The sequence below is a fragment of the Pipra filicauda genome, unplaced genomic scaffold (assembly GCF_003945595.2).
Source record: "Pipra filicauda isolate LSUMZ 115617 unplaced genomic scaffold, ASM394559v2 scaffold540_size334518_pilon, whole genome shotgun sequence".
In the NCBI taxonomy this organism is placed as follows: Eukaryota; Metazoa; Chordata; class Aves; order Passeriformes; family Pipridae; genus Pipra; species Pipra filicauda.
This window is the reverse complement of record NW_024104688.1, coordinates 60342-82400: the sequence shown is the minus strand read 5'-3', so window position 1 is coordinate 82400 and position 22059 is coordinate 60342. Positions and strand designations below refer to the sequence as shown.

At 37.1% G+C, this 22059-nt stretch overlaps 1 protein-coding gene across 1 annotated transcript in view; it reads left to right on the top strand.

Annotated features, from left to right (window-relative positions):
* Positions 1 to 22059, top strand: part of DDX10 (DEAD-box helicase 10) — a 169760-nt gene that overhangs the window by 87713 nt on the left and 59988 nt on the right. The window contains exons 14-15 of the mRNA XM_027712757.2: positions 16772 to 16885; positions 19118 to 19279. Coding sequence (XP_027568558.1) covers positions 16772 to 16885; positions 19118 to 19279 — 276 coding nt within the window. The remainder of the gene's footprint in view (positions 1 to 16771; positions 16886 to 19117; positions 19280 to 22059) is intronic.

The following is a 22059-nucleotide window of genomic DNA, read 5'->3' as shown; positions in this document are numbered from 1 at the left end:
ATTCTAAGAAGGTTTTTTTTTTTCAAGTTGACCTTTTGAAAGAAAAATATCACTTTTACATTCATTTTATTTTCCTCTATTTCCTATCTTTCTAGAAATGTAGTAGTTTTCCAGATAAGACTTTTGGAAGGTTCAAAAGGAGTCTCATGTCTGATTCCCTTTAAAATTATTTCTCAAACCATCCAAGCAGTTGAGAAGCATACTAACTTTCCAGAATTTTGACATCCTTATGATGACTTTTGTAAATCACACAAACTCATGGTGGCTCCTTTGAAAAACCAAATCTTACAGTTTTGCAAGTGAAGGACTTAATAGCCCCAAATTTCAAAAAGATAAAAAAACTGAGTCTGTCTGAACCACAGTCCTTGCAAGTGGGCAATCCATAAAACTATGAACAAGTAAAACCTGACTAAGCAAATGTTCATGGAAAAGCAATTTTTTTGTGCTGTGGGAAGTGTGCTTGTATTTTCAATTTGAATATTCGAAGTCAAGATTTTTTTAGTGGGAAATACCTGCTGCCACTTTAATTATTTTTTTTTTCCCTAGAGGAAGAGAACTACTTCCCTTTCTTTTTTTAAATTTGGTCTACTGGGTGATTTTTAAAAAAAAAAAAAAAGACTTATTCATTGCATATATTTTATTTTAAGCAGTGAGAGTGGAACTTATCAAAAGACAAACTTTATTAAAGCAGTGTAAATAAGTGAGCAGATGGATTCTGATGTTAATAATCTGTTTTTTGTAAGCTTGTATTAAATGTAGCTATAAAATTTATTAAGAAAAAATACTTGCTGTTGGACTGGCTCTGTGTAATCTGTAGTTTTGATTACTGAACATTCCAGTTTTATCCTAGCTAAAATATCGATCTCTTTGCACTGATGGGCCATAGCTGACTCATTAGTTTTCCCATAGCTATACTAAATACTGGAACCTACTGATGTTCTAAACAGCAAAGTAGATAAATAAGATAATAAATTATGGAAGTTACCTTCTGCCAACTGCTAAAGGGATAGAAAAAGTATTATGGTTATGTCCTTGGAAAAAGGTGGCTGGTTCAATGTAGTGTGAACTTCTTATCATGCTTCTTGTCTTCTCCTGATTATTGGCTACTGAATACCCTGAGCAGCTTTTTTCATTTATAAACAAATCAGTCAAATATCCTTAGTTTCGAGGAAAGTTTCATGTTAGACAACGCATAAAAGAGAGTTCCACACTATACTGAAATGGAAGACATTTTATCCATAAGATCTCTTAAACTCTGCCTGTCTGCGTTAGCCTATATTTGGATATGCCTTTTTTATGTTTTTCCTCAGAGCAGTTGAAAATGAGAGATAAAAAGAATCTTACCCACATTTCTGTAAATGGCTACAGGAATAAAATCTATTGAATGCATGATAAAAAGTTACTGCACCATAAAAAACTGTATTGTTCAAGCATGGAAGCACTGTAAAAAATGCTCATGAAAGCATTTCAGACTTTTTTCCTCTACCAGAGTATGAGTAAGTCGTAGTATCTTCTCTCTTCTAGGAAAAATCAAAGCAATACCTGTGCAGCAATAGAGTGGGATAAGCTCAGTTTCTGTAGATCCAGTAGGAAATTACTTCAATGAGTTTTCTTCCAATTATATATGAACTTTCATCATCTTGGAAATACATCTATGCATGAATGCTGTAAGCATGATCTCAAAATAATACACTTTTTGATCTTAAATTGTGTGGCTTGTGCAGAAGGTAAATTTGCCTGTTTTTACAAACAAGTCTGTTTGCAACAACCATATTCTGTTGCATTATCACAGTTACAGAACCTGACAAAATACTTACTCTGGAGAAGAGGGATCTAAATTACTTTTATTTCTTTATTTGGTTCCATATTGGATTACTGTTTTGAATAGAAAAAGATCACTAGCAATGTAGAGAACATGGGTGTCTTCCTACTCAGGAGAGTTTGTTATGTAGAATCTTTTTTGCTACTGAAAAGTTTTAAGAAGAGGTTCTTGTTCAGTCTAGAACGAGATGTGTCAATGTGGATGCACATGTTTAAAAACCAGTTTCCACATTGGCAGTCGATCTGCTCTTGTCCTTGATTTTCTTGCTTTTCCTAACTTTTGCTATGCTGTTAAAACTCTTTCCAGCTGCATTGGCATTCTGGAATCGTGCACTTCTTGGGTAAGAGAAGTGATATTTGGGTGTCTTCCAGCTGTGATCAATGGCACAACGTGAAAACAGTCTCAATCTAAATGGGAAATATTTCTCACCATCCTAGAAATCTTGACTTTCAGAGACATTATTCTTAAGTGAACATTCTCTGAAACCACTTCAGAAACTATTGTTTTTTGAAAGAGATGAGTGTTTCCCTTATTTCTTAAGCTATCTATCTAGATTTATTTTTAATGGAGACCTGTCAGCAAAACCGCCCTTTTTTTAATTAGTGATGACAGATTCATAGTCCTAAACCTATTTTTTTCTTCCTTTCTCTCATCCATTTCAATTTACTTTTTAAACTCTTGATTCTTCTCTATACCAGTTTGCTTGAAGTAGTGTGTGTGAAGTTGCTGCAGCTGAGCAAGGTGTGTTTTTCCATCTTGCTGGAGTGAGAATGAGCATGGGGCAGATTGGGGTGGTTGTATTTCAGTGACCCAGTTGTGCTAGCATAAGTTGCTGTGTCCACACTGTATTACCAGCTTCAGGCTGGTTTTTTTGGTGTGCCTGGTGGCTCCAGCTTTCTTCTTCACTTAAGGCAATGTAGCAATTTGCGTGCGTGCCCAGGAGCTTAGACAAGGCTCAAATGGAATAATTCTTTGGTGGTAGAGAAGTGAAGTCCAGCCAAGAGGTGTCTGTCAACAGAGGATTTCTTAATGTAGGGAAATTTCTTGGGAGACTGTGTCCTGTGAATTACGAGGATGAGAATGAGCCTGAAAATGAGCAACTTGCAGCTTATTTGTCAGTGCTCATAAAAACGCTTCAGGAATGGGAATGTGTTGTCTAGTTTGTATTACTTAAAATGGATTGGTCCAGCTATTGACCTATGTAAGCGGTGTGCCCTATGACAGATTTCCCTACAATTCACTGCACTCCCAGTGGGAAGACTAGAGACATCTCTTTGGATGGCGAAGTATCTTCCATCACCAGTTGTCGAACTTTTTCTTGCGAATGGTCTGACACTTAGAGCTCAAACCATAATGCCACTCATCTCCTTGCTTGTGCCTTCATGCGACTTGGCTCCAGTGTTAGCCTTGGTGTTATGATGGGAGAGAGATGGGGATGACTGATCAGTGCCACATGTCTTTTGTGAATTCAGAGCATTCTTTGCTAAAATCAGTGATGCATTCCCTTCAGCTCGTTTGTGAAAGTTCATTATTAAAATTTTAAGGATTTTCAGTAAGCACAAGAGAGGTCCAGGTGTAAGATGTATGTTTTTGTGAACAGCTATCAAGACATTTATTCACATGTTATCTAGACTTACTTTTCTGTCTGTGCAGAATATAAAATCCACGTTTATTCAAAACTAGTACGGTTAAATTTAAAGGGAGTAGAAGAGTGTATAATATTATACAAAGTTACTTCATGATGATAAAATAACTATAACAAGTAAATTATGTTAATTTCTTAATGTCTCTAAATCCAGTGTGTTCCTCTACAAATAATTACTAATTTGATTTCAGCTTGACTTTCTTCCAAAGATCATCTTTAAAATATGAGTATTGTGGCTTAAATATGATATCCAGAACATAAGTTTTCCAAAAAGTTGGTATCAAAGTTGTAAATGCAGCTCAGGAGGAGATCAGTGTTGGAGTGCAATTAATTGCCTGCCATATACTTTAAGACATTGTGTATTGTGAATGACAGATGTTTGTTCCACTTTCAAAACAACAGTCATAAATAAACTCACCTTGACTTGGCCTGAAAAACTAGGGGTGCACCAGGGTACCGTGCAAGATCACACCACTGCCTTCTTTAGTTGCATTAATCTTTGATGACTTTCACTGGCAATGGCTTTTCAAAGAGATCTTTGGGTGTGTATTTCTGTCTTCTATGGCAGTGTGAGCAGTGGGGTTCACAGTCATCCTGTGACAGAAAGTGCCCAGTTCCTTTCCTTGTTTTTGCTTCAGTTTGAGCTGTTGTTTTAAATTTTAAATTCTGAATAGCTCTTGCACTTTCTGCTCTTCAATTTCATCTTAATTTAGTGTGTCTTGCTTGTTTTCAAGGCAGTCTCATTCTTTTGAGTAATCCTTTGCTCATTCTCTTGAGTTGGGGACAACTCCCATCTTTGTGCCATTTGAACATTTCTGCCAGAGCAGGGAAGAATCAGTGGTGCCCCAGTAATTTGTCTTCCAGTGCAGATCATTGTAGTCACCATTTGTAGTTGTCCTACTCCTTGACCTCTCTTAATTCTCCTTGACCTTTTTTTTGACTTCAACTACTTTTTAGTGTGCACTACATTAAATGCTCCACTGAAATTTGAATTAATTAGTCCTGTTTTATTGGCTTTGTCTAAAGAGTAAAGAAAACATTTTTATTGCAAGTGTGCTGTTGGCATTCTTGTGCTATAAGGTATTTCTTATTCCAATTTCCATTCTGCTTTGCATCCTGTGGAGTTCAGTCTGAGGGCCTGTCATGATCTAGAGTAGCCTGGGTCATTTGCCCTTCGCTGTTTTTTGTAAATATTGCTGTATTCACTTCTAAATCATCTGTTACTTCCAGTAAGAAAGATTTATTAGGAAAAAAAAAAGTAAAATCACACAGCCGATAGAAGATTTTATGTGTTAATATTTTCAGAATTCCTTGATGGGTATTACCTGATCATTTAGAATTGGAGAGGAGGGGAAACTTTTTTTTTTTTTTTTTTTTTGCTTCCAAGTGATTGGACAGTTTTCATGTCCTGTTGACTGGAAGCTGAGTTGCTTTTACCTGTCTAGTCTTAGTACAAGCTTTCTGCCAGTTTTAAATCCTCAAAGCAGCAGCTTTTAGTCTGTATTGAATACATGGAGAAAGCAATCAAAATACTCAACTTTTTTTAAAGAAGAAGAAAAATAGGCATGAAATATTTTTTATGGTTAATATTATTGTGGCTTCTGCATAAGCCTTTGGTTGTGAAGAACTGTCTTTCCAGATTATCCTTGATGGACATTTGCTTGGGAGAAACTGGCTATGGTGTTCTTGGGTCTCTTGCCAGCCACGAGCAACTCCCTCAGTTGACCTCCCCTTTTTTCCTCCTGTTCTGGGGTGTGTTTTACTCACATATATAGTGCCGCTGCCTTTACCCCAGCTGGGCCTCCTGTTTTTTGGGTGTGTGGGATGGTGGAGAAGACCCTGGTGCAGGTGGGAGCTAGTTTAGTATGGGAGCTAAATTCAAGCGAGGCTCATCTCGAAGATAAAGCCTCTCAGACTGCCAACTAGCGTTACCTCCTATTTCTCTCTGAAGTAGTGCTGTGCCCAGGCAGAGGCAGATGAATAGCTTCACTTGTGTTGGCTCCTGTGCACGGAGAGAAGCTTCACTTTCAGAGGCCTCTGAAGGGGGAAGAGAGAAGAATGTGCCATCTGTGTTAATCTGAAGAGGAGATAAAACTCTTTTAAAGACGGTGACGGCTATCACACTAACCTACTGCTGAAAAACCTACACTACTCAAATGAACAAAAATCATCTGCAGTTTTTGCTTTTTCTGGTCACAACCTGTGGAGAATATTGATGTGGGGTGGTAATTAAATGGGCATAGGTTGTGATTTTAGCTTGTGCAAAAGGAGGGGGGGGAGAGAGAGTTGAGATATATTTCTCTTTGCAAAGTAATGGTTTTGTTACTTTCTGATGGCAGATCAGGAGAATATAGAGAACAAAATATTTTGAGATGCTTCAGCCTTGGCTACTGTTGTGTTTCTGGGACCTGGCCTCTGGCTTTTGAAGGAGAAAGGGAAGGTCACACTGCTCACACATGGTAAAATATATTCAACCTTAAAGAAAAACAGCATGGAAATTTGGTCTTGTCATCTCACCTTTTGATCTAAGATTCTTCTGCAGAGTATTTTTAAGCCATAATTTTAACAATATTATGACATTCATTTAAGCTTTGACTACCTTAATAATTATGCAGAAAATTCTTTTTTTCCCCTTAGAATAACTGTGTCCTAACTCTTAGAAAATACAGTCACATTAAACACAATGATCTTTATTTGACTAAAAAAGGCCAAATTAATCAGTTCATTAAATGTCAGCTCAGCATTGACTGTATAACCCAGTGATTAACGTTTCTCTGAATATTTCGGTTTTACTGTCTCACAGTAAGATATTAAGTGCAGCCTGTGAGCAGAGGAGCAATTCTGCTGGTTCCGGAAACTGAAAAATTATAAGGTCCAGAAGACAGCATGTTCTCAGCACACCTGAAGGACTTAAGGGTTCCTTTCATCTTTAAGGGAAGGGCAACCCTTCCTTCCCCTCCACTTCCTACCTGTCTCCCCTCACTCCCATTGTGAGTGTGGGCCTTATTTCATGTGAAATATTAGTGGGGGATGAATAAGCAGAATCTTTCACCTGTTAAAAATAAAGAAAAGATCTCAACATTGTCATTGTTGGAGATCCATAATAGAAGAAAAGATGCAAAGCAGGTGCAAGTTTTCCTAGCTCCTCACCCACACCTTGATGTGTTATGCGGTTTGGGTTTGGTTTGATTTTGGGGGTTTTTTTTGGAAGTAACAAACAAAAGGGGGCTATGTTTTAAGTAATATCAAAGACATGTTCATGATCTTCTAATTTGCCAAGTTTTGCTGGAAATAGCATCTTCATAGTAGCCTTTTCGTTCTCACAAAAATGGAAGCTCTGGAATAGGGGGGATAAATAGCAGTCAACAAAATCATGGTGTTTGCTTGTTAATTGATGTTGTATGAAGAACACTTGTTCATTTATTAAGATATAATCCTCAATTTAGGATAACAACAAGCAGTTCATCAAATTCTCTTGGCTGTAGAAATGCTGGGGAATTTGTTGGTTACTGTGCATTTCTGTTGGATTTTATCAAAGGAAGATTGTGTTGTAATGGTACATACCTTGTAATGGCAGGCAGGAGTAGAATGAAAGTATCTCATGTCTTGATCTGGCTCTGCAGTTACTAGTGCTGTTAATTATCATTGTCTACTTTTATATTTACAGTCTGAGGCAGTCTGAGTTTTTAGGATATATTGACTTGTGTTTCTTTTGGAAAATGTTTTTCTACCAACCCTGGCCCCAAGAATAAACAAAAGCTATGTTAATCTGTTTGGTTTTGAATTACAGTATTCTGGAATGAAAATAAAAAACATTTAGTCAGGCATACTCGATTATAACTTAATTTTGCTTTTATCCTAGAAATATATGAATATTTCCTGTAGCAAATGTGGATAAAGCCTTCCCAAATCTTCGTTCGCGAAGCCTAGCCATGAAAATGAAAATGAAATATGAATATTTCACTATTCTCTACTACACCTTTCATTTAAATAAACTGCATGAGAAGTCATAGTTGGTTTCTTCATATTAGATCTTACAATAATAAATGTAGGGTTTGGGTTTTTTGGTGTGGTTTGTTTAGTCTTGTTTGTTTGTTTGTTGGTCTTATTTCTTATACTTAAAGATTTGGAAAATGAGCTACAGTGGTTTTGCAGATGAATGACAAAAACCGTTTGTTGGTGTATACAAATAGAGTTGTCTGTACAATTAGGTAATTTATAGTCTGTGAATCAAATGTTTGTTTTGTGGGCTGGGGGAGCTCAGCCCTTTAACAAAGCATTATTTAAAATCTTCCTATTCTGTGGAGGAGTAGGAAATATATAATATAAAAATTAAAAAAAAAAAAAAAAGGAAAGCAGAGGGAGAGGGAAAGATAGGGAAGTAAATAGCATGAAAAATTGATTGTGCAGTGCTGTCATTCATGGTTCCTTCTCGTGTTCTGGGATTTTATATTAGGATAAAACATTAACATTCTATTATTCAGTAAAGAAAATGAAAGCATGAAAGTTTTCTCATGGATGTATGAATAAAAACACATTTAAAAAAATATTTTCAGGATTGGGTTTAAATTTGTAGCTATTAAATGCTGTTGTGAGGATACAAGAATAGTATTTCAGGAGTAGGAATGGTACCCGAGCATTTCTAAAGTGCCTGTAAAGAAACAAGAGGAAATAGTTAAAGCAGAAATAAACATCTTAAAATGAGTGGGGAGATATGGGGGTGTGTGGAATGAAAGAAATCCTTTCTCTCACCTAAATTCATAGTTGGAAGTGCACAGCTACTGATGGAATCCCCAATGTCCAATGCAAAGATAGTTTGTGTTGAAAATGCTGATGTCTGTACCATTGTCTAAACGGTTATGGTTTTTAAGTTGTAATTGACAGAGTAAGTTCAGTAATTTACAGTAAATGTTGCTATATCAACATATTTTTCTTAATATTTGCCTTTTTTGTTTGTTTGTTTTTTTACTGACTTGCTAGAGAAACTTCATCTATCTCCTTTTACCCTTTGCCAAAACTTCTGTTTTTAAGTCTTGGTATCAGCTACTGAAACGAACAGTCAGGTATCACATGGAACATGCATTCATTCATAGAAAAAGCATAATAATTCAGTAGAAAATCATTTTAGTTGTTTTCAGTGTTTTAGATGCATTCTAGAGAAGTACTGCTGTGTGGCATCAGTTAGAAATGGGAGTAACATTTATCACTGAAGAACTGTTTAATGAAGGTTTCTGTATGTAAGCTTGGGTCTTGTCTGTGGTTAGAGATAAATACTGAACAGGGACGCATCTACTGGTGACTCTCTCCTTTTTTTAATCTGCTATCATACTCTATATACAAGTAAAAATGATCTCCTGAATAAATACATGTTTTAAAATACAAGCTCATAATGTAAATATATTGCAGAAAATTCCTGCTGTTTTAGAATTTGGCAAGTTTTTTTAATCCTACCTTCTGCTGAAATTTTAATCTTAAATTTAGTTCTTTTCAACTTTCATGGCTTAATTTAATCTGTTTTATGGAAAATAATAGTGTAATGTTTAAGACATCTCCTCTAACCAAACTCTTGCACCCAAACACAAAACGCTAATGAAACTCAGATTCAGATGTAATCTTCTGTTCTAATAGTAATCAAAACCATCCTCTAAGCATGTGGTTGCCATAGTGCAAGTCTGTCTTGGCTATAGTTTCTTGTATCCATGGCTCTTTCTTTGATCTGAAAGGCAGTTTAAACTGGAATGATAGTGTGATGAGCTGCTGGTCTTGTGATCTTTGTCCAAAACATGGAATGCTGATTTTGGCTGGGGTGGATTTAATGTTCTTCATAGTACTGAGTATGGGGCTATATGTTGGATTTGTGCTGGAAACTGCTGATAACACAGGGAGTCCCTGCTGAGCAGGGCTTACACAGAGCCAAGGCCTTTTCTGCCTCTCACCCCACTCCACGAGCGAGGAGACTGGGGGTGCACAAGGTGTTGGGAGGGGACACAGCCAGGACAGCTGACCCTAACTGACCCAGGGTACATTCCAGACCATAAAGTGTCATGCTCAGCATATAAAGATGGGGGAAGGAAAAGGAAGGGGTTGAGATGTTCAAAGTGATGGTGTTTGCCTCCCCATGTCATTGTTACATGTGGTGGAGTCTGACTTTCCTGGAGAAGGCTACCTTCCCACGGGAGGTGGTGAATGAATTCCTTGGTTTGCTTTTCTTGCATGTGGGGCTTTTGCTTTAGCTATTCAGCTGTCTTTATCTCAATCCACAAGTTTTCTCACTTTTATGCTTCTTGATTCTCTCCCCCATCCTGACATGGAGGGAGTGCGCGAGCAGCTGGGGTTGCTGGCTGGGGTTAAATCACAACATATGATCAGCAATGTTGAATAGTGGTTATTAGAAGGTTTTATTATTTACTTTTTTTCCCTGTTGCTGTGATTTTGAAAGGATTCATATCTATGCTCTTTTTTTTCCTTCTCTTCACAACTGTTACTGTTGTGAAGCTGTATTCAGTTCTCTCTCTGGGTTGTTCTACCCTAGAAAATGGTCTCCTTTAAAATCAACGTTATTTCCATAGGTTTAGAAAGGAAATAATAGATGTAGTAAGTAATTTAACTGTCTAGAATTTCCCTGTTCAAACTGTAATGTTATGTAAAGAATTACCAACCAATAATTTCAACTTCATGGATTTTCAGTATCTTGCTTGAAATCTTGCACATTACTAGCTGAAAAAAATCAAGATAACACAAACACCCACACCCTGAAGAAAAAAACACACCAAAACAACAAGAACATCCCCCCCATCAATACACCCTTTTAGTTTAAGGCACCGCTTGAAAAACTGAAGATTGTGTTATCTTGATAATTGACTAATGTGCTTTAAAAGTTCATAGAGAAACAAACAGAACAACATATAGGGAGTGTTGATTTTGTCTTTTGAGTACCAACCTCCCTATTTCTGTATCGTCACAACTATCATGGTAAAAACTGTCCTCAGTGAGGTATACAGATGCTATGCAAGTTGAAGGGATAGCGTCTATGAATTTAAGCTTCCTAATTCTTAACATTTAATTAAAAAGTAAAAACTTAGAATACTTCACCGAAGTAAAATTAGCCCCACTTGTATTATGTGAAAAGTAAAACACCACCACATGCTAAGAAAAGAAGCTTGTTTTCCTCTGAAAGCTCAGGAGAGTTCTTTAGTGAAAGCAGCTTTGCCCTGCTGCTGCTCCATGGCTTTGGCTTGTTCTGATGTTCACGACAATGCAAAACAGCCCATGACTCACGAGCAGTCAGCAGAAATGAGGAAGGACAGAAATAGCTGCCATTGCAGAGAAGCAGACTGGAAGTTAAAATAAAGACCACCTAGTTATCACAGATCATAGAAAAGCAGCATCCATGCATCTCCTTGTGGTCATGCCTCATCCTAGGATTTTTGCCTCTCTGTTCCTTTTATACTCAACAGGAATACAGATGGCTACTGGAGTCAAATTGTATTTTCAAGAGGAAACTTGTTGGTGTTTAGAGTTGTGTAGGTGCTTGAAGTAATATGGACAGGACTTCAAAGTCTGGCTGTTGTACCTCTCCTGATGCTTTCAGCCTTGTCTTTAATCGTTATGTGTAAGGGATGAAGTTTGTAACTCACTGCTTCTTCTCTGGTTAGATATTTGTGAGGAAGAGTGAACACTTCTCTCTCCTCTAAATAAATCTCCGTGGTAGGTGATCAAAGTGTTGTAGTCTGAGTTTGGGAAGTCTATGGGGTTGAGAGGTAATGCTTTATGGGTAGGCTGCTTAAGATTAATGGTTGGAAGATACTTAGTATTTTGAAAGTTCCTACGACCTTTATTCTGAAAGGTGCCTACCAGATGGAAACCATCTCTGTCTTTATGCTTTCTGTGGCATGAAGAGGAAGACAGCTCTTCTCCTTGTCTAAGGTTTGGTAGCTTCAATCTGCGAGCCTATGTCTTCTGTGGGGAATGACATCTGAGTCTGAACTCTGTAGCTTGACAGGGGATCAGTGTGCTTGGTGGTGGTGCAAATGTGATAATACCTGCTTCTGTTGTGGGCAGTTTCTTGAGGAAATACAAAACAAGTTTGTGAAATTGAGTCCCACATCGATTTTTGTTTCTCAGAGGCAGTTGCTGTTGAATTCTTGGTAAAGTAATGTAATAACGTTGGGAGAGACTGGAAAATACATCCAGGTATGGCACCATTCTTCCTAGGAATTGCAGGATATAAGCAGGAGGGACAAAACAAACCCACAAAACTGCTAGAAATGCAGTAATGCTTGTTTTAGCTAACAGGACTGGAAAATTGATTCTAACTTTTTTTCTACTGATATTTTACCCTGCCACAATAATGTAGTGCTGTCTTCAGGCAACTTTTGTAGTGAATATACTGTGCTTGCTTTCAAGGGTGTGTTGAGTTGAAATAAAAAGCAAACTATAGTCAGAAACAAAGTAACTTTACACTAATGATTTGTAACCTCGAAAGGTCAAATCAAATGTGTTTTGTCTTAGTTGTGGTAAAAGACTGTAAGTGCTTTGATCCTGAGTTACCGAGGATTACATATTCAAGTCTATCTATTGACTTTAAAATTGTATTAATAAGAAAATTATTCCATATTAGAATAGCAGAATTTACTGACATTCATGTTTCTAGTACCATCTTTTCAGAAAAATATTATAATTGAAAAATAGTAAATCTTATGTCTTAAACTTGTCAGTATCTTCATTTAGAAAACCTTTGTCATTGATTCAGCTTAAGAATATCAGCTGTTTTAAGCCAGAAAACAAAAGCCTGCCTCTTCTTGAGAAAAATAGAAAAGAACTTGCATATTAGCTGTATTCTTACCGATTCTGTATCAAAATGTTTGAATTTTCTTTGCTTCTGAGAGCTAGTTTTTATTGTTACTCAGTAAATAATCCAACAAACCATCTGGCATGTACAAAAGGAAAAAGAAATTTAGGCTTTTGATTAGTAACAGTAGAAAATCCCCAAACCCTGCAGCTGAGCCTATGTTTTATGCAATTTTTATAAACTTTAGTGACTCTAAACTTCCAATGCTTAACTGTTATATACCATTTTAAAGAGTTTGATTATTGCTCTCATCTTGTTTGATCAGTTTAACTATTACCACATCTGTATAGAAGAAAAGATGGGCCTGTTGTATTGGGCAAAATGTATGCACTGGTGAGCAGCAGGTTACTGACAGGGAGGTGTGTGTGCACCAGTTGGTGCTTGAACTGGTGTTACCAACTGGAGTTCAAATGCAGAATCCCTTTGATATTTTTACAACAACATGAAAACCTATGCCTAGATCATGCATGCTATTTTATTTGGATCGATGGCTTATTTGATGGAATAATTCATCTTTAGAAATGGATTTACTGTAGTACATAGTAGTTGAGCAGGATTTGGAATGAGCCACTCAATGTAGATAGATGCTGTGCCCTCTCGCCTCACTTTAAAATGCCCAGGCCTGTGGCTTGCTCTGGCATTAGGGGGAATATCTGACTCTCAGCAGAAATGCTCCATTGACTTGTAGCTGCTTATATCATAGTACTTTGGCCTGCAAAGCCTGTGACCCCAGATTCCAGCTGTTTACTGAGCAGAGAGGAGTCACTGCTCCTGACACAGTTGTATTCTTTGAAGTACTTGAGGCAAACAGATGGAGGGAATCTTTTGGCAACCTCCAGCAGCTGGTGATGCCTGCTGCTGTGGTGAGCTCATTGTGAAGAAAAGAGATAAAGCCGTGGAGAATGTCAACCTGCTGCTTGTCAATTGTCAGGTATCTCTTATTACAAAAGATGAAAATGGGAAACTAGTAAGCAGAATGGCTTGAAAACACAGGGAACCAGGGATTGGCACTGAAGATTAGGGAAGCCTGAGTTCTGATATCCAGTGGTGTTGCACTTCTTAAAATGGATGAATCAGACTCCTGGTAGATGGGAAATTAATGTTTCAATGTAGCTGTTCAAATGTGGGGTCAAAGCAAAGACAGGCAGTGGTGTTAGAAATTTGGGTGAGGACATTAGGTGTTTGGGTGAGGGCATCACAGGGGTGCCATTGATAATGGAGGACATATGGAGGGAGAAAGGTGACAGAAGAGAGAGACATTAGGATTATATAGGGATGCTGGAAAAATGTGAGGGAGGTCCCCAGGAGAGAACCAAATCAGCATTTATGAGACCCTGTGGTAGCCCCAGGACCCTGTACACTCTGTGTCTGATCTGCCCAACTCCTATCCTAGACAGTGTAGCCTCCCTCTTGGAACAGGGAAACCATGTCAGGAAACACTGCCCTAATACACCGAAGGTCCCTTCTAGGCTGCACCACTTCTACCGCTGAACACTGAAGCCATGTAGTCTGGACAAGTCGTGCCTACATCTGTGATGAAAATGTTTAGATATATGAACCCATCTGTGGCAGTCAGTCAGGAGACAGTATCTGAAACTGAAGGAGCCTTCAAAGTTGTCTTTGAAGTGTGCTCAGTTTAGTAAAGCAATGAAAGTGTCCTAATAGAAAACACAGTTTAATTATCTAGGGAGTGTGTAATGTTTTATACTCGTGCTCTTTTCTGTAGGTTTTTTAAAATTCTAATTCCTTACCTTTCTTTAATGCTGCATATTATAAATCTGCCAAATTCACATGCTGATCTCACACTGCTTTTTAGGTGTATAGTGAGGGAGTTTAGTTTCCCATTTGTTTCTTCTCCACCTCTTGTTTCTCTTCTTTGTCCTATCCCATTTTTTCCCATGCAACTTTGCAGCATCAAATTCAGAGGAGGGAGGGGAAACAAGATACAATTGGAAATGTTGCCTGTGTGTGCATGCAAAGACAACTCATTGGACATTTGAGCTCCTTAACTAGAAAAACCTTTTTTAAAAGAAGAAATATAAACAGCTGAAATTCACAGTTAAATATAACTTTGCAAAATATGGATGTATTAATTTGAAACTTAAAGTCATTTTTTTTTACATTAGGATGTTATGCTGGTACCAATAATACCGGCAGTGCAGAAATTAAAGATTGTTAAAAAAACAAAAAACCAAAATCAAGTGGTGGAAGAACATGCTGTGGTAGTGAATAGTATTGTACTACCATTGTGAAGTACACCTCTCTTTAAATTCTTCCTTTGGACAATTCCTGTTGTTCTACTAAGTATTCCATATTTTGAGGTGAGGGTTTTAAGCTTATGCAGATTCTCAAACAATTTGTGTTTGTAGGATATGCAGCAGTCATTAAGGAGTAGCACAGCTTTCTGAGCTGTTATAGATGTACCTAACTAGTAGTAGCTGCACAGTGCAACAAAAATTTTGACTGTACTGAGGACAAAAGTGCTGCTGCAGTTGCTATTTTCTATAATAGATATGGTTATTGCTTGATCACACAGCGCAGTAGCTGTCACAAACCATTTTTCCTGTTAGGAGAACTGTAATTTTTCTCTTTTATAGTTTGTATTTCAGTGCATTAGTGTGCTGACCATGGTGACAGTGACTTTCTGAGTTATTTTTTTTGCTTTCTTTTATAGTAGATTTGGTATAGAACATGAAAGTGATTAAAATGGCCAAAATAAAAAAATGAAAGTGAGAACAAGTTCAGTTTTTCTTTTTTCCCTCTGGTTGCTTTGACTGCTTTCTGTTATTTATTAGAAGTTTAGACAGCTTAGTGACTGTTTCTCAGGCACTTTTTCCTGAGTAGTGGAGAGATTGCAGCCTTTGTGGGACGATGAATGAGTTGTGAGTCTTCCCCTGGGGAGTATCCACATATTCATGTGGACTACCTTTTGCTATAAAGAACTTTATGCAATGGCAGTTATTGCTGAAAACATCCTCTGTGTTGTGTCCTGAACACATACGGCCTTTGTTCTTGAAAGGAGAGTTCTCTGAAGAAGAGCTGGGGGTTGGAAATCTCCACGTTGTTAGTTCCATGATGTTGCGACCAGATGGTTGCCTCGGTAAAACCTGCGTTGGCCATATGTGGATTCCACATCTTTGTGGACTTCCTCATTAATTTCTCTGGTGTGTTGACCACTTTGTTTCACTACAACTTTTTTCTGTACTGCTTATAACTTTTGTGATTTTTAAATGTTATTTAATGCTAAATTTGGCAGACATCTCTTGGCGCTGATGTTCTGCAACCTGATGGGTCTGTAAGGGACGAAAGTTATGAAATAGGAATGTTCTTGCGTGGCCGCCTGTGGCCTTCATTGACACAGAAGTAACTAAAGCTGGTGTACTGTGCTGCCTGGGGAGAACGTGATGCCGAGTGAGATGAAAGTGGTGTCTGATCTGTTGTAGCAAATGGCTTCAAGTCAATTATAAGGTATTTCTTGTCTGATGAGGCTTGCTAGTAGCATAAGCTGGTGAATCTAGTGTCCTTGTCCCAAAAAGTTTAGTGAGATTTGAATGAGTCGGTGTGCTGGTTTAAGAGTTAACCAGCAGGGGAAATGAACTCAACTCAAAGGAGAGATTATAAGTCAGAATAACAATTTACTAAAATAATACAGTAAGTACAATCATACAAACAAACAATTGGTCTTAACCCACAAAACCCAAATGTATAACCCAGTACCCTGGGGCATGAACAACGTGGTGTTCCTTGGGCCCCGCTTGAGTCCAAAGTAAAGGGAGAGGGGAAGAACCTGCTGGTGGGAGAGCTGTTGCAGTCTGGTCAAAGTGGTGATTGGAGTCCAGTATAGGGTGGTGATCCAAGTCTGTTTGAGAGCGATGAGCCGCAGTCCTTCTCTGGATCCCACAGAGTGGTTAAAAATGTTCCAAGACTCCAAGATTATATATCCTGCAGTTCAGGCAGGAATGCTCAGCACTTCCCTCAGGGCGGGGAGTTCCACAAAGGGTGTGAGGACAGGAGCATCCTCCTATCTCACAGGCCTCTTAACACCTAGTTTATAGCCTGAGGAGTCAGGCTCTATGGGCAGATGGTGTAAATGGTTCATTGATAACAGTTTCTGGGAAATGGCATGGAAGGCTATAGAATACACAGTTTTGGGTTACACCCATACCCTGATGAACTGGTCTCAGTTGTCCTAACTAGGACAGTTGGGTGTCCTGGTGCTGGCAGGATTTAAGTTATGCTGAATTTTTATCAGAGTAAATGAGTTTTTGATGATATGACCTGCTTAAAACACTTTTTATGAAAAGGTCTGCAAGCTAATTTTTACTGGATATTAATCTTACTGATGTGTTTTAGGAATTACATTTTAATACATCTAATTACTTTTAAGGAAGTTCGAAGCATATACCCTGTGACGAGGAAAAACCTGTAAGAAATCTCATTTTCTTTTATACAGAGTGCATCAAAATCAAAGGTGAAGAAGAAAACAACTAAAACCCAAGAAGCCAAAAAAATTTTGAAGAAGAAGTTTAAAGTTAACACAAAAATAGTCTTTACTGAAGATGGAGAGGTAAGATCAATTAAAAATAACTGTATTTTGGTGGGAACTGAATTTGTAGTTTCTAGAAAGTAAAAAATATACTTTGTATGTATAAAAAGATAAGCTTTTCAAAAATATGGTTTTTTGTAATTGGCTTAAATTTTGCAGAAGTTTTCAGCTTCCATTTAGAATTCAGTTTCTTTGGGAAAAAGAGGAATGTTGAGCACTGACCTCTTTTCCTCTTTGTATGTGTCAGATACTTGTATGAGAGCTGTAAGTGATGGTACAGAACCGTATCTCTTTTCTGCCTATTATCTTCAATTTCAGGTGGAACTGAGAGCTGTTTTTTCCCTTACAGAAATGTAAAACAATTTTCCTGTAGCTATTTGCTAAAACACCCCCAGGTCTTGATTTAATGTACTGGAATTAAAAGAAGTCTCTGCGTTTTTTTCCAGCATTCAGTATTTCTAGATTAAAAGTTTTGTTAGGAAGGCTAAGGAAGTACCAAATTTGGCCTACTAGTGCTGATGTAGCAGTGCCTGGAAATTTGCCAGTTATTTAATTGGATCTTTTAATAGACCCTGGAAAAATGTATTGATTTTATACTGAAAGGAACTATTGTGGATGCTACTCCCTCTAGGGTTTCCCTGTGTCGATAACCTCACTAGAAGTATCCATGCTCCATAAACTTTTCTAACATTTGATTTCAAAGCTTCAGATGCTGTGTATGTTGTTTTTCCATTTCCAGCATTAAGATAAAAAATAAGTTCTCTTTTTTTTTTATTCTACTTTAGAATAATTTCAGTAAGCCATAACCTGAAAGAGAGGTCATCTTCACAAGTATATAATTTGCTTTTGTGGCTAAATAAAATTTAGTCACAAATAAATAAAATTTTATATTGCAGGTGAAGGGAGTGTAGCCATATAGATAATTACTGACATTAGATAGAATTTAAAAGGTTTTAGAGGTTGTCCCATTGACTGGAAATTAAAATTTCAGATATTTTTAGATATTCAGAAGCTGTTGTCTCATCTGAAAATTCATATGCAAATGTTTTATGTATCTATGCAACGAAGCAAAAAGGAGTAGGGATGGAGGAAGAAAAATTATCACAAAGATTATAGTTTGAAAATCAGCACAATAGAAAAGGGGTGACTTATTTAAGGAAACAAAAGGTTGGCATCTATGGATGATGTTCTAGCTTTTTTTTTTTTTTCTGAGCTGTGCTTTGAAATTTTACTGTTCTATTCCACATACTTCTCTTCCATAAAATAAAAGTGCTTTAAGAAATGTATCTTTCTAGAAAATATAACTACACAAACTCAATTTTGTGGAAGAAAGTGGAAGTTGGGTTTGTCAGTACCTGGTGAATAACACCCTGTGTGCATTAGGGAGTCCTAAACGTGTTTGGTTTTGCATTTGTACTGAAAGGCATTCTATATTTTCTGCCACATAGTTTCTTTTAAAGAGTTATTACCCTAACAATCCATAAGCAAGAATGATTTTGCAAAGACTGTCCCTTGAAAATGTGTGCTCCAGGTATAAACTATTAGGTCACAAGATAGATGGGGGTATTTTGCTGAATGTGTAGTCTTTGTCTTAACTTCAGAGTTTCAGATATTTAAGGGAAGCTGGATGTGTTCAGTATGTCATCCATCAAACATTTCATCAGCATGAATCATCAAACATTTCCAATATAGTTTTCATACAAAAAAAAAAAAACCCTCCATGCCTGTTCTCTTTGCTTTCCGCAAAACATGAACCTGCAGTCTTGTTTTTTTTTGTGTACTGTGATAAAGGCTTACTTCATCTTTGTCTCAGTTAATATGTTGGAATATTGGTTGTTTACATGAAAGGTACTGTTTAGATTTAATCCTGTTCTTTTCTGTTGATGTATTTTGGAGAATCGTTTCTTGAAAGAAAATACATTTTTTCTCCCAAAACAACTAACAGGATTTGAAATTATTTGTTCCATTCAGCAAAGAGAGAAAATTAGGGGAAGAAGTTAAAGTGAATCCCTTAAACAGTAACGTGATATAGCAGAGACACTATTTTCAGATACTAATTTTGGACTGAATGTGATGTTAAATAAGGTATCTGAGATTCTGTTGTCCTGAAGTTTTGTTAATCTGTTTCTTTTGCAAATGGCCTTTTTATTTAGTCTAGAAAAATAATGTATTGGAATATTTAGGGCGTCAAAAGTGTGATGTGGAAAAAAATTATTTTAACCATTATTTTTCTTGTTGGCATGTCTAATTCAGTTAGTGCAGCAGTGGCCACCTGTGCAAAAATCCAGTTTGGCGAAAGCAGATGAGGAAGACGACGCCACCGGTATTAACTTAGATAAAGCGAAAGAGATACTGCGTGAAGAAGACAAATTTGACAAAGAAGAATACAGGAAGAAAGTAAAGGAAAAACATAGGGTAAGTTGATTTCTACCTCAGTTACTGAAGTGTGGAAATACTGTGCTGTGGATTGCTCACTGTGGAAAAATACTTAAATGCATTGTAAAATAAGTGTAGTACAAGTTCATTTAAATTCATCAGGTTTTTTCAGGACTACATTGCACATAGGAAGACTGTTTTGATGTCAGTAGCTGGATAGCACAAAGCCTTATTCAATACTAGTTGTTGGCTACAGTGGGGTTTTATTTAAAAACTTTAAAATCTGTTAAAAGTTTAGTGGGAGTGTCTTTTTATTTAAACAGTGTTCAGTGAAAGGGTTTGTTTCACAAAAAGAAAGTATTGTTTGGCATATGTGGTCTAACAATGCTGAAAGTGAAAGAGTGTCTCTGAGATGTCTTCAGACTACCACTTGCTCAACATTCAGTATAACATTTCAGCTAGGCAAAAATGCTGACTTTTTTTTATTGGTTTTATTAGGGCTGTCAGAATTTATTTAGTGAATTACTCAAATAATGTCATATAATTTTAACTGTAACTTAAAAGCATCATTATTTGCAGTCTGGCTTCTCTTTGGCATTTAAAAACCTTTAAGTTGCAGACCATAAGTTTTCAAAATTGCTTCTGTATTATTTGTTATGGACCGAAGCAGAGTTTTCTGACCTTGCTGTGTAACTGTCATATGGAATACAGCTGCATGTCTTTGAGTTCAGGGATCGTTCCCTTAGTCCTTGTGAGATGGATATGGAATTCTTCAGATAACAGACAAATGTGAGATCCCAGGACTATATTTTCTGCCACATAGTTAAAGGCCTGATTTATGCTTAAAGCTTCGAATTTTCAAAGCATGGAAAAGCATTGTTTTATTGCCCTGCTCTGCAGATGCTGGTTTTATCCAGTTTGAATTTTTCCACTGATTACTAGTAGTTAGTGATAAATCTCCTAGTGTTTGTAAAGGTTTGTATTTGAAGAAAATAATTTGGAAGGGCTTTCTGAAGGCTTCAAGTTGCCTTTTGGCACGTATTCCAGCTAAAGTCAAAGCATACTTAACGCATTTAATTTGAAAGTCTACTCCTGTAGTCCTGTTACACTCCTTTGACAAACAGAAAAAATCTCACCTCTTCTTTAGCAACGTATTGCATTTGAAAGTAGGTGCAAAGAAATCATGTTTTCTGTCCTAGAAGTGAAATCATAGTCAAGTTTACAGAAAGCAATGCTATCAGATTTCAAGAATGCAACTTAATAAACAAGGAAGGAGAGAGTGATTCTATGACTTTGCAGTCAACCTGTTATTCACTAGCAAATTCATAAACTTTGAGTGACACCGTATGTTTGACATCAGATTTCAATGATAAAATACTTCATCACTTGGTCTGTTAAGACACCTTCATTGTTACAACGCCAAGGAGAACAAATGACGTTAACCAGATATTTACTTGCATCCAAAAAAAATATTTCATCTGTGGAAATAGTATAAAAAGAGAATGCCTCTGTTCAAAACTGAGGCAAAATGAACAGGACTGGCCACAATGTCACGGGGTTTTTTTGTAATTATGGAAAACGTTATGTATCAAGTTTCTTGTAGCCTACCTTACTGCAAGAGTGTTTTTCACATTATACCTAAATATTATTCTTTATGAAATTAAATAAAAGAAATGAATGGTAGTATGTAAAAAAAGAAGGAAATATTAAAATTAAAAAGACTTCTGATTGAGGTCCTTTGAAACTATTGTCTGTTATTTAGGGCTACCAGTCAGTTATTGCATGCACAGTCAGATTTCCCATAAGAGGCTTTACGATTTGAGGTGAGGAATACTCCATATGGTAGTCATCCATTATGTCTGGGATTCTTGACAGTCAGCTGTTGCTGCTTAGGAAATAGCTGTAATAGTAATTATTGGGAAAATAATACTGTCTCATCCATGCAGAGACAAGTACTACCTCCTTTCTTTTGGGTCGTGTTAAGCTGGTCCAGTGATTAGATCCCTTCTTCCAGTGATCCATCAAGAAGCTACATTGCTACTAGGTGGAACAGATACTATTCTATTTTTTTCTTAATAGAAAATGTGTAATTAGTAAAATTCACACTATAGGGAGAAGTTCTGTGGCATAATATAGAAGTCATAGAAATTTTTTTAGCCATTTCAGCCACTGTTTTTTCACTGGTATGTTTTTAGAATTTATTGAATTATTAATGGGACAAGTCATCAGTCCTTCATTAACAAAAGAATGCTGGGGGAAAATTTGAACTGCCTCAGAGCAAAAGGGAGTCGTGTGGCCACTTTCATAGTGACTTCCCAGTGGTATTTAAAAATTCTCTCACCTCATAAGGCTTCCCCTCCCGAAAGATAAGAAACACTCAGCAGCAGATACTAGTTGAGTTTGAATCTTTGACTTGATCTCAGTGATGTGAAGAACTGCCACAGTCTATCATGACTGTACTGCAGAAGCCTGATCAGATGCCTGATCATTTTCTGAATTTGCTAGTAAAAGTTTGATTGTATAAGTAAGCCTGAGAGGCAAGTGGTGTAAATTATTTCTTACCTTCATTTGGAGGGAGAGGGTGAAACGTAGAAGACAAATATTCAAGTGTGTTACCAACTAAGGATATGAGAGCAACAAAAATACTAGGAGACTTTATTTTCATGACTTCCGATTTTCTGTAAGTGTGGATGTCTTAGTGCCCTTCTTGTGTGATTGAAAGAGGAGCTTTTCAAAGTCACAAACATCTTATGCATCCCCTCACTGGCAGTCAGCAGTACCTGTTATATGAAGTCTCAAATCACTTGTGACTGTCACTG